Genomic DNA, 12,457 nt, shown 5'->3' with positions numbered 1-12,457 from the left:
TGTAACCCAATTACATATTGGCTGCATGTTAAGCTAAATTTAAAGACCAATGATTGAATGTATGATAAAGTTAAAAACCAGCAAACGTATTAGATAAGCTAATGCAAACTGGAACACTAATAGCCATGAAAGAAGCTAGAAAATATTTAATACTGTAACAAACCAACTTCAAGCAAAAATTCCTTATAATAATTTTCATTTAATGACATAAAACCCAAGAACTTGTTATACCTATATGAAAATCTTAAGTAAAATATACATAATCCCAGCAAATTCTACATCTTAATTTCAGTTTGCTTAATCAGAAAACCTAATTTTGTTGTCATTTCTTTAAAAAGCAAAACCAAAGACAAAAACATTATTCCCAGACATGGCCCTCATTGCAGGTCCAAACCTTTGATCTTATTCCATCTGAATCATGCACCTTTCTCCTACAAAAAGTACATCAAATATTACATTGCCTCTACGCATGGCAGATTATGATCCTTTAATAGCAAGCGTAACAGTACATAAATAGTATGTAAACAGTACAGTGTAACTGCATATTTTACATTGAGTTTATGTTAACACTGATAAGAAACAATGACTCAGTTCTCAAACACTTCTTAGGGAGTTTTTGCCCAAATGTCAGTTTTTTATTTTGGGTAAGGTCAGCTGCTGATCTAAAGAATAAAAGCTAATATCATCCTGAAAATAACTTCCAGCAGAACTATTAATTTTGTCTTCTTTTTCCCAGACTACTTGGCAAAACTTCATCTGGTAGTTTTCCATTAGCCATGCATACTGGAGATACAGGATGACAATACATCAGGAGCATGTTTAAAGTGTTTATGGCTGCATTGTCAGATTGTATACTTTGCTACATATTACTCTTAAAATATCTAAAACTTATCAATGCACATTTATAAGCAGTATCAAAAGCTCAATTACACTCAATCCAGGCCATACAAACCTAAATCAAACCTAAATTCTCTTATATGTGGGTTTTAAGAAAAAAAAAAAAATCTACTTTTCCTCTCCAGACTTGTTATTCTATCACCATAAATCAATGTAAATCTATTAAAAACATACAAAAGGATTAGAATTATCTGCAGTATATGCTATATATAAGTAGCACTTATTTTAGATCTATATAGAGCTGCTGTCATTAGCTTTCTAAGTATGACATAGTACTGTTTTAGGGTTCTAAGAACTTTTAGCTGATCAGAGAGGCACGCGAGTGTAATCAGTGCCCATAATTAGAGATGCAAAATTCCTCTGAGATCCTCTTTACCCAAACCTGAGAATGCTATGTGGAGTGTAACAATGGCAAAGGTCATGATCATCACCAGCCAGATTAAACAGTTACAGAGAGACCTCTGAGAGGACAACAGCTTCAAAGGCAACATGAAAACTTGTGATTGTGGGTGACAGATCTTAAGAGCGACAGCCCAGCAATGAAGTTGTGTTCGACCCTGCCAGGCGTCACCCCATGGGCACTGCCACCTTCTCCCAAGCCTGAGAGCAGCTGCCCCACCAGACCCCAGGAGTAGCCTGCACCCAGCTGAGAGCCCAGGTGAAATAATAAACGGGGTGTGTGTATGGGAACCCCAGGGGTGCTTTCTCGGCAGGACACAACTAGCAGACTTTGGGAAGCAGCACAAGTACCCATGAAGCTGGAGCACCCACACCTCTAGCAGGAGGGGTGCTGCAGATGGGGGAACACGCATTTCCCAAAAAGGGAGTGTCTGTGCACATGTGCAGACGCTTTTAATCCACGCTTCCTGTGGGAGAGGGTGTATGTACGTATATAAGAGCAAGCAAATGTGTGAGAAATCCATACTTCATGGGATCAAACAGAAGCCTGTTTGTAGGTTTGTGTGTGTTTATTAATATATTGCAAATGCCTCGTATCCCAGTTTACCTGTAAATTAGTAATATTGATCATTAACATATAGGCCACTGTTTGTCCATTTATTGATTAATGGCATGCAATCAACTGCTTTGATTAACTTAAGCCACATATGTTGAACAGTCTTCCCTGATTAGAACATATTAAATCAGAAATCTAGTGTTCTGTAATGAGAATGAAGATGACCACTCCAGCCTGGTGGATACTTAGATGGAAGTCTAAATTCACTCACAATTTCACTATTTATTAACAGCAACTAATAAAAAATATGCATAGATATATTTGGGCATGTATTAGTAGAAGCTCAGAGCGAGATGATCCACTAGCTTTCAGTCAGGCCCAGGGACTTCTACCTTTTAATATAGCTTCTTCCCAAAGCAGTAGTTTAAGCAGGAAACATGCACTTCCTTTCTACTATCCACACTCATTGCCATATAGACAGTTATACAGATCCATGGGTATATGCATGACTATGAATCAGAGTTCAGCCATTTTGGTTGTCATGCCCTATTCTAAATTATTTGATCAAAGTGGTATCATTAAAGAATTTCATATAACTCCAAGGATCAAGCCTAAAATGGAGTTTCCTTTTAAAAAATGAAATAAAGACGAGACCAAAGGAAATCATGACATCTGTAATTTTGACAGAAAACACTCAACTTGCTGCTCAACCAGAACCTGAATTATTTTAAGTTTTTATTTATTTATTTTTTAAAATAAAAACCACTAGAAGTGTTAGAAATGCAGTAATAAACTGAATGTTGATAGCATTTATTGAATGTCTAAAATAGGTTCAGTTAATGCTAATTGCTTTCATGCTCACTTAATATGTGAGTCAATGTAAGCACGTCAATGCAAGACCAAAGATTTATAGATGAATGACATACCAAAACAGTAATTCAATACTAATACCCTCTGCAAGGAAATAAATTCCAAAAGAGTAGGGACATGAAAATGTTGTTCTTTCCCTTTTAAGAAACAAATAATAGCATGCACAAGCAAATTGCAAGTGATGACTGAGTTTGGAAATACTTTATTTTATCAAATACCCTGAACACCATTTATGCTTTGACTGCTTGTCACAACCTTTTCGTTCTCCAAAAACCACTATTTTTGAAAATATTTTTTCCATGGAAAAATTGTGGCTAACAAAAATGAGAGGTGCTAACAAGTCCTTCTCAAAAACACCTCTTCATTGACTGAGGTAACTTGGCATTTGTAAGCAGATTCTGGTCCTAAATTTATTGTACAAAGGAAATGTAAAAATAAACACTGTTTAAAACAAAATTCTTCTAGTAAGTAAACCATAAACTTACTAAGCAGGGGGTGAAAGCTTAATACTAGAAGCAGCTAATTTTTATTACTCTAACAGAAAGAAAGTTTGGATACAACCAATCTTGAAAAAAAGACCAATTTTTAAAGTGGTTAATAAATGTTCAACAATGACCAATATTCAACACTACTGAATCTGTTTGTTCACTCTAAACCTGTATCTTTTACTGTGGGTATTGTGACACAGTAATTTTAGTATCTATGAATAGTACAACCAGACTCATTAAACAGATGCTGAAATTTATATAACACCCAATCTTTACAGTGAAAAGCACTTAGTATTACAATAGATACCAATTGCTCTTTATGTAATATTTTGTATGGGTTTGGAAGAGAGGAGAGGGAATGCCTGATGCAGCCATTCTTTCTTGGAGGGATAAAATCAGTATCAGCATGCATTCAATCAACGTAGGTTTCTAAGTACCAGCACTGCCAGCAAAAGCTGCATACAAAGTTGAGTGCGTGAACACATGGGCATGCACAAACATAGAGCCATCTTTAACTGTTTACATAAAAATGGAAATTATTTCTACCTTTTTTTGGGTATTTTAATCAGTGTCAAAGGAAGTTACAATCACTAAAAGAAAAATTTAATAATTAACCCAAAATTTAAGTACATTATAAATTTTAAGCTTATAAGCTTAAAAGCTTATTTTTAAAAGCTTATTTAAAGTTTTAGGTAACACTATACAAAAAAGTATCACTGGTTGATAATGAATGCATTTCCTTTTTATTGTCAGTCTGAAAATCCACTGCTTACTGAAATCGAATTTTAGTGTGACCTCAACCATCACTAATTAAGAGAGTTAACAGATACAGTAAACTGGCATTGAATAGACTACATCTGTAAATAGAAATAAACATGAAGTTGTCACAGGTATTTTCCCCATTTTCCTTGATATACTTCAGGAATATAATTAACACTTCTCTTACCTCTAACTTCCAAAGAGTCTATGGCTTAGAGCTCTTTATTGAGAAAGAGTGAATGGAAATTTTACTAAAAACATTAAAAGTTGAAACTACTTTGAACATTCAAATTTCAGAACTGTAATGAGTAATAATGTAACTGGATTTTGAGCAAATTGTACTCTAATGAAAACTTATCTCCAGAGTCAATTTTGCTGTGACTTTGTTCCTTTTAACTCAAAGGTCAAATGTTGACTATTTCAGCAAACAGCTGAACCAAACAACACTAACTGGAAACATGCTACCCTAACACATATGATACACACATTTGTAATAAACTTGAGGCATTAACTGAAACCATCGTAACTATCACTATCAAGTCAGTTTGCAGTACAAACAAGACCCGTGATACAGCAGCAGGTTAGAAAAAGCAACAGAAAAGATATTTAATAATTTTTAAAACTGTCTGGGTTATACCTCAGTTGTTTTCGTAGCTGCTCTAGTTCCACATTCTGTTCTGTTACAGTTTTCAGGAACTGTTGATTGCTCTGCAAAATAAGGAGATATTTGTAACACGTTCCTTATTGTATTGAAAGTGTTGTATATTCAGAATAGGGCACTTCTACAGAATATAATACCACAAAAATATCCAGCAAGATCTATTTAACACTGTGGCTGGTCTCTAAATGCCAAGGTTTAGGCAGAGTATTTTAGAAAGGCAAATGCAGAGTGATGTTACCTAATCCTCCCCTTCCTTCCCCATATTTTGGTAGTGTAAGAAGTTCCTGAGATGAGAGCTGTAATAACTCAGACCTACATCTGCATTCCCATCCAGTTTAAGTGTCTAGAATACCTTGTGACAATGAGTACTGCAGCAGACCACTTACTGCTAGAAAGAATTCCGTTGTTTTAGAGAGAAGAAACAATGAGCAATTGCTGCTCCTACATTTTTTCTATGCCAGCCATAGCACTAGAGATATTCTCCTTCAACTATCTTCTCATTCGAAAATCATTTCATATTTTTGTTACCCTACTAGCCTTTTCTACATCTTACATACACATATATATCTAACATTGAGATATTAGAGATGACCACAACTGCAGGCAGCATTCAGGATGCTACTGTACTGTGAACTTAAGCACAATATATTCCTTTTCCCCCTCTCCTACTGATTGCTAACATTCTTCTTGTTTTTTTTGATTGTTGCTAGTAATTATTTTCAGACACTTCCTATTTCTAAAATACTTATTCTGAGCAGTAACACTTAATTTTAAGACCATCACAGCATACCCAAAGTAAAAGCTCCCTCTTACCCACATGCATTATTTTGCTTTTATTAATACCAATGAAATGTCAGATAAAATTCATTTGGAAACTCAACATCATGAGATCTTCCTGCAAATTTCTGCAGTTTACTTCAGTTTTCACTACCCTAAATAGTTTAACATCAGTAATGAACACTGTTGCCTCACGACTGAATCTCTTTTCCAGAACATCTGTAAGTATGCCGCACAACTCTGATCTGAGCACATCTAGGAAACACAGCTGTTTTACCACAATAAAAACCTGACTAATTACTCTGTCTGTTCACTTCCTATTTTTCAATTTGTTAGTTCAAGAAAGGGCATGCTTTATCTCACGACGTCTTTATGCCTTTGGTAATAGACCTTGCCAAATGTTTTTTTGGCTAACGCAAACAAATGGATTACCTTTATCTTAACATCATCTGTTTCATCTCCTTCAAAGAGTTCACATATTTCACTCTGTCCTATCCACATCATCTCTTTCCAATTTTATTATTTTAAGCATTCAGTGGTTCTATTTTTCTGAGGTACCTACTACTGATTTGCTTGTAACAGGAGATCTAACATTCTGTAACTTCCAAATCCTCAGCAAAACTGCTTTAAAACTGCTCATCATTGTGTTTGCTTGAGATTGTTTTCGGACAGCAACCTCCTAGTAACTCTAAAGTATCTATCTTCAGAAAATTAACTATTAATTAACTCTCAAAATTAACTATTTTGAGACCATCACCGACTACATAAGGCAAAAGTTCCTCTCAGAGTGCATTATTTTCCTTTTAGTAATAGTAATGAAATAGCTTGTCAACTGGACAACTGCTTGCAAGATACAAAGATACAATTCTGTAGTCATCTGCAATATACTACTCAACATTGGTAATGGCTTGATTGGAGTATTGTACTGTTTTCAGCACCACAGTTCAAGAACGATGGCACAATTAGAATTTAAAGCTGAGAAAGCATAATAATTAGACATCTTAAAAACAGTCGAAGAAGATTGAAAGACTTGTCTTACTTTGAAAAGAGTAAGAAAAGTGGGGAAAGGGAAAAGACGGAGAAATAAAAGTTTTCAATAACTAGCACTGTGACAAAGAATGTAGTAATCTTTCCTTCACACCTACAATATTTCATACCAGAAAACCAGGTTTATATTTTAATAGTAGGTCAGATGTGAGGAAAAAGTGTTCCAGTGATAAAGACAGAAGAGAGTGGACTGCTTAGAGTACGTTAGGAGTCTCTCTGTGCTGCCAGTATCCAAGATAAACAGTAAATCAAAAATCACATGGGAATCATGTCTATCCAAGCAGCAGCTGCTCAGCCAGAAACTTCACCAAGTCTTTCACCTCACTTTTTCTACCATATTACAATTGTTTGTCAATCCTGGAAGTCCTAGGCTAAAGCTTAGAGATTAAGAAGTCTCACCATCTAAGGATATGGATGAAGCACTAGAAGATGATTAGAGCTCAGAAAAAAATCCCTGAAAAAGTCAACAACAGACACTGAAGCCAGCAGTGCCCAAGTAGGAATCAATAAACATGTGGCAGAGCTAGCCTACAGAGGAGGTCATAATTTAATTTTTCCTTTGTGAAGATGGTTTTGAATGTGTGACTGAAGCACACTCACCACATAGTAAAATTCTGAGTGTAAGCTTACCACTGAGCTCTCGAAGAAAGAGCTTGCATAATATTACGAGCTAACTTCTCAACCATCCTGACCTGGGTTTGGAGTTCAGGAAAAAAACCAAAACATTACTACTTGATTTTTGACTGGTCCCTAGAGAAGTTTGCAAATATGAGTGGTAAAAGTTCTTTTCCAAAAGAACACAGGTATGTACAAAGGACTTTTTCCTTTTCTTTTATACTTTGAGGCTGTAGTAGTAGAAAAAAACCCCATAATTTACTAGGTCACTGTTCAGCAGGTTTTACTTACCAACTCTACTTTCTCATTGGCCATATGCAGTTGCTGAGTCAACTGTTGAAAGCCAGTCAGTTGATCCTAAAAAGAGGATTCAGAGCTTCTTATAAACATTATAATCAAAACAAGTCTATAGTTTCACAGTCAACTGAAAACATTTAAAAAAAATTATACATGTTGCAGGAAATTCAATATGCCTTTGTAGATTTTAATTAGATTGCTTTTAGCTGTTGACCTAGTAATCTGGCAAATTAGATTTACTACAGAAAAGCATATTTGAATTTCACTCAGTTACAAATTACCTCCTTCCAAAACTCATACTGTCAAAATATGGAAGCATACATGAGTAGTGCCTTTAAAGAGCCACACATACTACGATGCTACCATAAGCATTTTTGCTAAGGACAGTAACAAACACATACTCCTTAATTAAAACACACCTGTATGGACACATTGAATTTGCTCTTTGCCATATAGGATGTCTTGTGTCCATAGAAAAAAAAATTGGTCAATTCAGCTCTTGAATCTCTGTATGTGAACTCTGTCTTCCTTGGAAAACTAGCATAACACACACACAAAACACAAACAAGCAAAGAAATCATCTGCAGCATGCCAAGTGTCTTCAGAGCATAGAGAGGACTCAAGTCCCTGAGCTGGAATATCTACTAGTTGTGCTGTGTTTAATAGCCTCAAGGCCAGGTATATGCCAGAAACCTATTCCAACAACTCCCTTATTTACTATGTCCAACCCTTACAATGATATCCTATTTCACCTTTGCTTTCTGTCAATTCTAATTCTAGCTGGTCTTACCTATTTCTATTTACCTCTGATAGCTATTTTCTGCTCCTCCATTAAAAGCAAAACCTAAAATAAAAAAAGTCTACTTAACTGAAAAGTCTTTTTCTGTGGGAGACCAGTAGCATTTAAGAATAAAAGGCAGCTCAACCTCACTCCTGTTACAATGGCATTAAAATCCACCAAGAATTTTGTTACCAATGAAAAGGGGAATTTGACAGCCCTAAACCCACCAACAGCTACAAATGACTCTGAATGCTCTACTATGTGTGTGTTACCAGGAACTGACAATAATCTCATAGAAGGAACTGGAGCAAAAGGTTGGAACTACACGTAGGTAGGAGTCCTCCTAACTATTACTTGAAATAATCATGAAACTTGACAGAGCACAATAGCTATGCAGATATTTTTCCCGTTTCTCAAAAAAGAGCATAATGCTGAGGTGGACTTAATACCACAAAAGAACAGAAATCAGTAAAAACTTAATTCTGTTACATAGGTGAACCGTAACTGTGGCCACAAGTCTAGTGTACTTGAAAATGGAAAGCAAAAGTTAAAAGTCTGTAGCATCTCTTTACAGACCTTGAAATATCTGTAGCGAGGTACATACAGACATGAAGTTTCTATTAGTTCTTCCCACACTGAGCATCTTTATACAGCTTGTCAGAGCAAAACAGCTTCTTTTCTGAACTAAGATTTCCTGAAAAGCCTTCCCCGGAAACAGCAGAAGAGAAACAGGCTGCTAAACACAAGCTAGCATTAGAAGAATACTGGCAAACTTGATTTTTCATCTGTTTACACGTTTCTTTACTGAAAGACAACAGGAAATGGAGACTACTTCTCCCACTATCCCACTTTGACCTTACCAGACAAATTTCAGGATTCAAAAAACATAGGAGAAAACATGAAAGACTTCCACCTTAGAATTCAGAAATCTTTAGCAGCTTTTGCAGATGTTGCACTCTACTGAAGATTTCCAACCATCCAATTCAAACACACAATTATCTATATGCATATGCACATGCATATCTTGTGCACATATACATATATATATATGCACTAACACAAAGTGCATTCCCCATGTTCCTGCCCATATATGTGAAATAAAGAACTTTTCCAATTGTAACGGTGCATTTAGCTGATGAATCAGTGACCACATCTGACCACTCAACTTCGCATGACTATTACGGAAAACAATTATCAGTACTGGTAGAACCCCCTCACTTCAGTTTGACTATACACAGACCCAGAATCTCTACAGTATAGAAAGCCATTCCAAAATTAACAAAGATAGAAAGGAAAATTACTTTCTGCTTTTGCCTTTCAGCCATGTGAATCTGTGTTTCAGTCATGCGTTCCTGGTACTGCTGCTGGAGTCGATCACGCTCCTGTAATACAGTCTGCCAGAGCTCTATTGCTTGTTCTTTTTCCTAAGTTACAGAACAATGATTTGTATTAAATATTCTATTACAGCCCATTTACCTTCATCTATTGTTCTCTAGAAAGAGAAGTCTTAATTTCTATTTTCAAGAAATGCCATTTTCTGTACTTTTCTCTGCATGCATTATAACTACACAGACAAAATACCAAATTCAGACGCAGAAAAACAGATGCTTACAAGTTCAAATTCCACCTACAAGATTCCCAGATTTTCTTTATAGCTCAAGCTGTTTACTGTAGGCCTACAGTAAATATAATATTCAAATATCAAAATTCAGCTGTCAATTTAACTTCAACTTAATCACATACAGCAGGACTGATACATCATTGTAGTAAGCTGAAAAAAATTTCCTCATCTTTTAAGATGTAAATATTATTTTCTATATCGCACATATACTTGCCTTCTTATATCACATGACAATGTTTTTTATGAAGATGACAAGTAACTACAAACCCCTGAACTGAACAAAGCCTTTCAGTAGTTTCCTGGTCAGGAATTCAATATAAAGATCGAGGCAACTAGGTAAAATTATAGGCACAAATTAGTACTAAATACTTCCTGTATGAATCTAGGAGAGAAGTTCCTTCAGGTTTTTAAGTTGAAAGCATAACTACTTGTTTCTTTAGCAACACAAAGTCAAGAAGGCCTCAAAATAGTCTCAAGAACTCTGAACAAATGAATTCTGAACGAAGAAATAAACCCGCCTCCCCTCATCTGCCAAGGCACAGGAGAAATAAAACAATATAAATGTTTCATCTCACACACTTGATTCGTCAGTTGTAGTTGCTCTTGAAGGTTTCTCACTATTCCTTCATCTGCAAGAATATCAGTTCCCCAAGGCATGAAAGGAAGAGCCTCCAGTTGCTTCTCAAGAGCCTCTTTCAACTCTGCATGCAGTCTGAAATTCAAAGAACTGAGTTCAGCAAAGTACTTCTTTAACAAGGACTTTTTTAACAACTAAGTATACCATACCTTCAATCTGTACATGTTATTTATTTCTAACTCATATTTAAATCTATGAAGTTATGTTCTATAAACACAATAGCTTGAAATAGTTTAATATCTAGTTGTTCTAGAGATATGGTTAAATCTCCTAAACCTGGTGCTGTAATCTGTATTAAGCACTTGAAGATCTCATAACCATGAGCTTAACGTTAGAGTCTTTAACTGTTAAGTAGATCCAAAAGATTTCAAGGTCCCAGAAAAAGACTTTTTAAGGTTTGGAGATCAAGAAAAACAGAAGTAGTAAGAGAGCAGTGCAATTATTTACCTTTCATTTTCCTTGGTGACTTGTTCAAATTTTAGTCTCATCTCACTCATTTGTGCCTAATACAAAAACATGCAAGAGGAAGCACTCATTTAAGTGACATAAACTTTGATATTTTTTTCATCTTTTAATTCTGACTGAAACTGTAAAAGATGGACAATTTAATTCAGCATAATACAGTAAATGAAAGTCACATTCTTTTTTAAGGAGAGTCACAGGATGCCACTTAAATTTAGCAGCTGCTACATCCTGTTATACCTGAGCATTCAGAAGTTTTTATGAGCATTATACTTACCTTTTGGAATTCTTACAGCTCTTACGGATTGATTCCTAAATAACTCAAGTTCTTTTAGGGATACAGTGGATAACTCTCACCTTTTATGAAGTAAGCATTTGAAGTAAGAGTTTAGGAATTAACTGAGAAGAAACTTCAGCAACTCGAGTCAAACGGACTATTTTGTTAACTAAATAATGTAACAAAACCATAGTGCTTCTATTGCCTTCTGAAATCAGCCAAGCTTGAAGACTGTATTTGCAGAATCTTTATGATGGACAGATCAAACAAATAAAGTGCACTAAACCAAAATCAGAGTATAACTTCTGCATGTAGATCACAAGTAAAAATTTGTTTCTGTATGCCACAGCTTTTTAATAATTAAACATATCACTTTGCTTTTTGGTGATCATATGAAGCATTAAAAAGTTTCGTTTTTCTGTGGTTGAAAGGAATACAGTCTGCCTCCATCTCAGCTTCCATGATAATAAACATTTAAAGAATTATTTGAATCTGAAAAATTATTAAGAATGAAGAAGGCTGGGTGTATCTACACTTGCAGGACTGAGCTGAACAGCATGGCCCAGATCAGACCTGTAAGTAAAGTGGGAACAGCTGCCTCATCTGAACGTCACCTAGGAAAATATGTGCAACCATATCAGCACATCTAGAGAAATAAAACATGCATTTTTCATTTCACAACACTACTTCTCCAAACACACCGTAATCTGTACAATTTAGACAATCTCTCAACCTTTCACAGAAGCTCTCTGTTCATCCATTTGAGGCAGACCACAGTCCAGCAAGTTTGTGAAGCATGGCACATGCATACTTTCCTTTACTGACAAAAACTAATGGCCCAGATACTAACACTATAAAATACTAGGAATACACCGTCTGAATGTTAGGAACATGCATACCTGATAAACATGCAGCTGTTCTCTCATTTCTTCCAAGTGTTTATCATACTCTGTGACTAGAGCTGACAAGCTAAAAAGTTGAAAAATATGCTTAGAATAAATTTCATAAGTGCTCAAACATTGTTCTGATAATTACCTAGTTTTACAGAATTCTTAATCTACAGAAAAGAACAAAACAGTCACTTGTCTTTATTTCCAAGCTCGACATTCACTAGAATCAAATGAACAAATTTAATTACTACTTTCGAAGTATGATCATTAACAGGAAATTTCCTGTATAACAGAACATGGGACATTATATATAAGCATTAATACAACATTAGTATTTCATCCATAGAATCCTAAACTATATCAAAGACTAGACTTTGTTACCACTTTCACATACAACAGTAAAGTAGCCTATAAGACTATCTA

The 12,457-nt window shown here is 35.3% G+C and overlaps 1 protein-coding gene across 8 annotated transcripts in view; it reads right to left on the bottom strand.

Annotated features, from left to right (window-relative positions):
• Positions 1-12,457, bottom strand: part of SCLT1 (sodium channel and clathrin linker 1) — a 45,634-nt gene that overhangs the window by 28,249 nt on the left and 4,928 nt on the right. For 7 of the 8 annotated variants that reach the window (XR_008577092.1, XM_054825352.1, XM_054825353.1 and 4 more), the window contains 6 exons: positions 12,044-12,113; positions 10,853-10,908; positions 10,348-10,480; positions 9,449-9,571; positions 7,361-7,426; positions 4,607-4,677 (listed from right to left, as the gene is read on the bottom strand). Coding sequence is in view for 7 of the 8 variants with exons in the window: in XM_054825352.1 (XP_054681327.1) it covers positions 4,607-4,677; positions 7,361-7,426; positions 9,449-9,571; positions 10,348-10,480; positions 10,853-10,908; positions 12,044-12,113 (519 nt within the window). In the remaining variant the exon portion in view is untranslated. The remainder of the gene's footprint in view (positions 1-4,606; positions 4,678-7,360; positions 7,427-9,448; positions 9,572-10,347; positions 10,481-10,852; positions 10,909-12,043; positions 12,114-12,457) is intronic. The other variant, XM_054825355.1, reaches the window with a different exon arrangement.

This window comes from Grus americana, chromosome 4 (genome assembly GCF_028858705.1).
Source record: "Grus americana isolate bGruAme1 chromosome 4, bGruAme1.mat, whole genome shotgun sequence".
Lineage (NCBI taxonomy): Eukaryota > Metazoa > Chordata > Aves > Gruiformes > Gruidae > Grus > Grus americana.
This window is presented reverse-complemented; position numbering and strand designations above follow the sequence as displayed.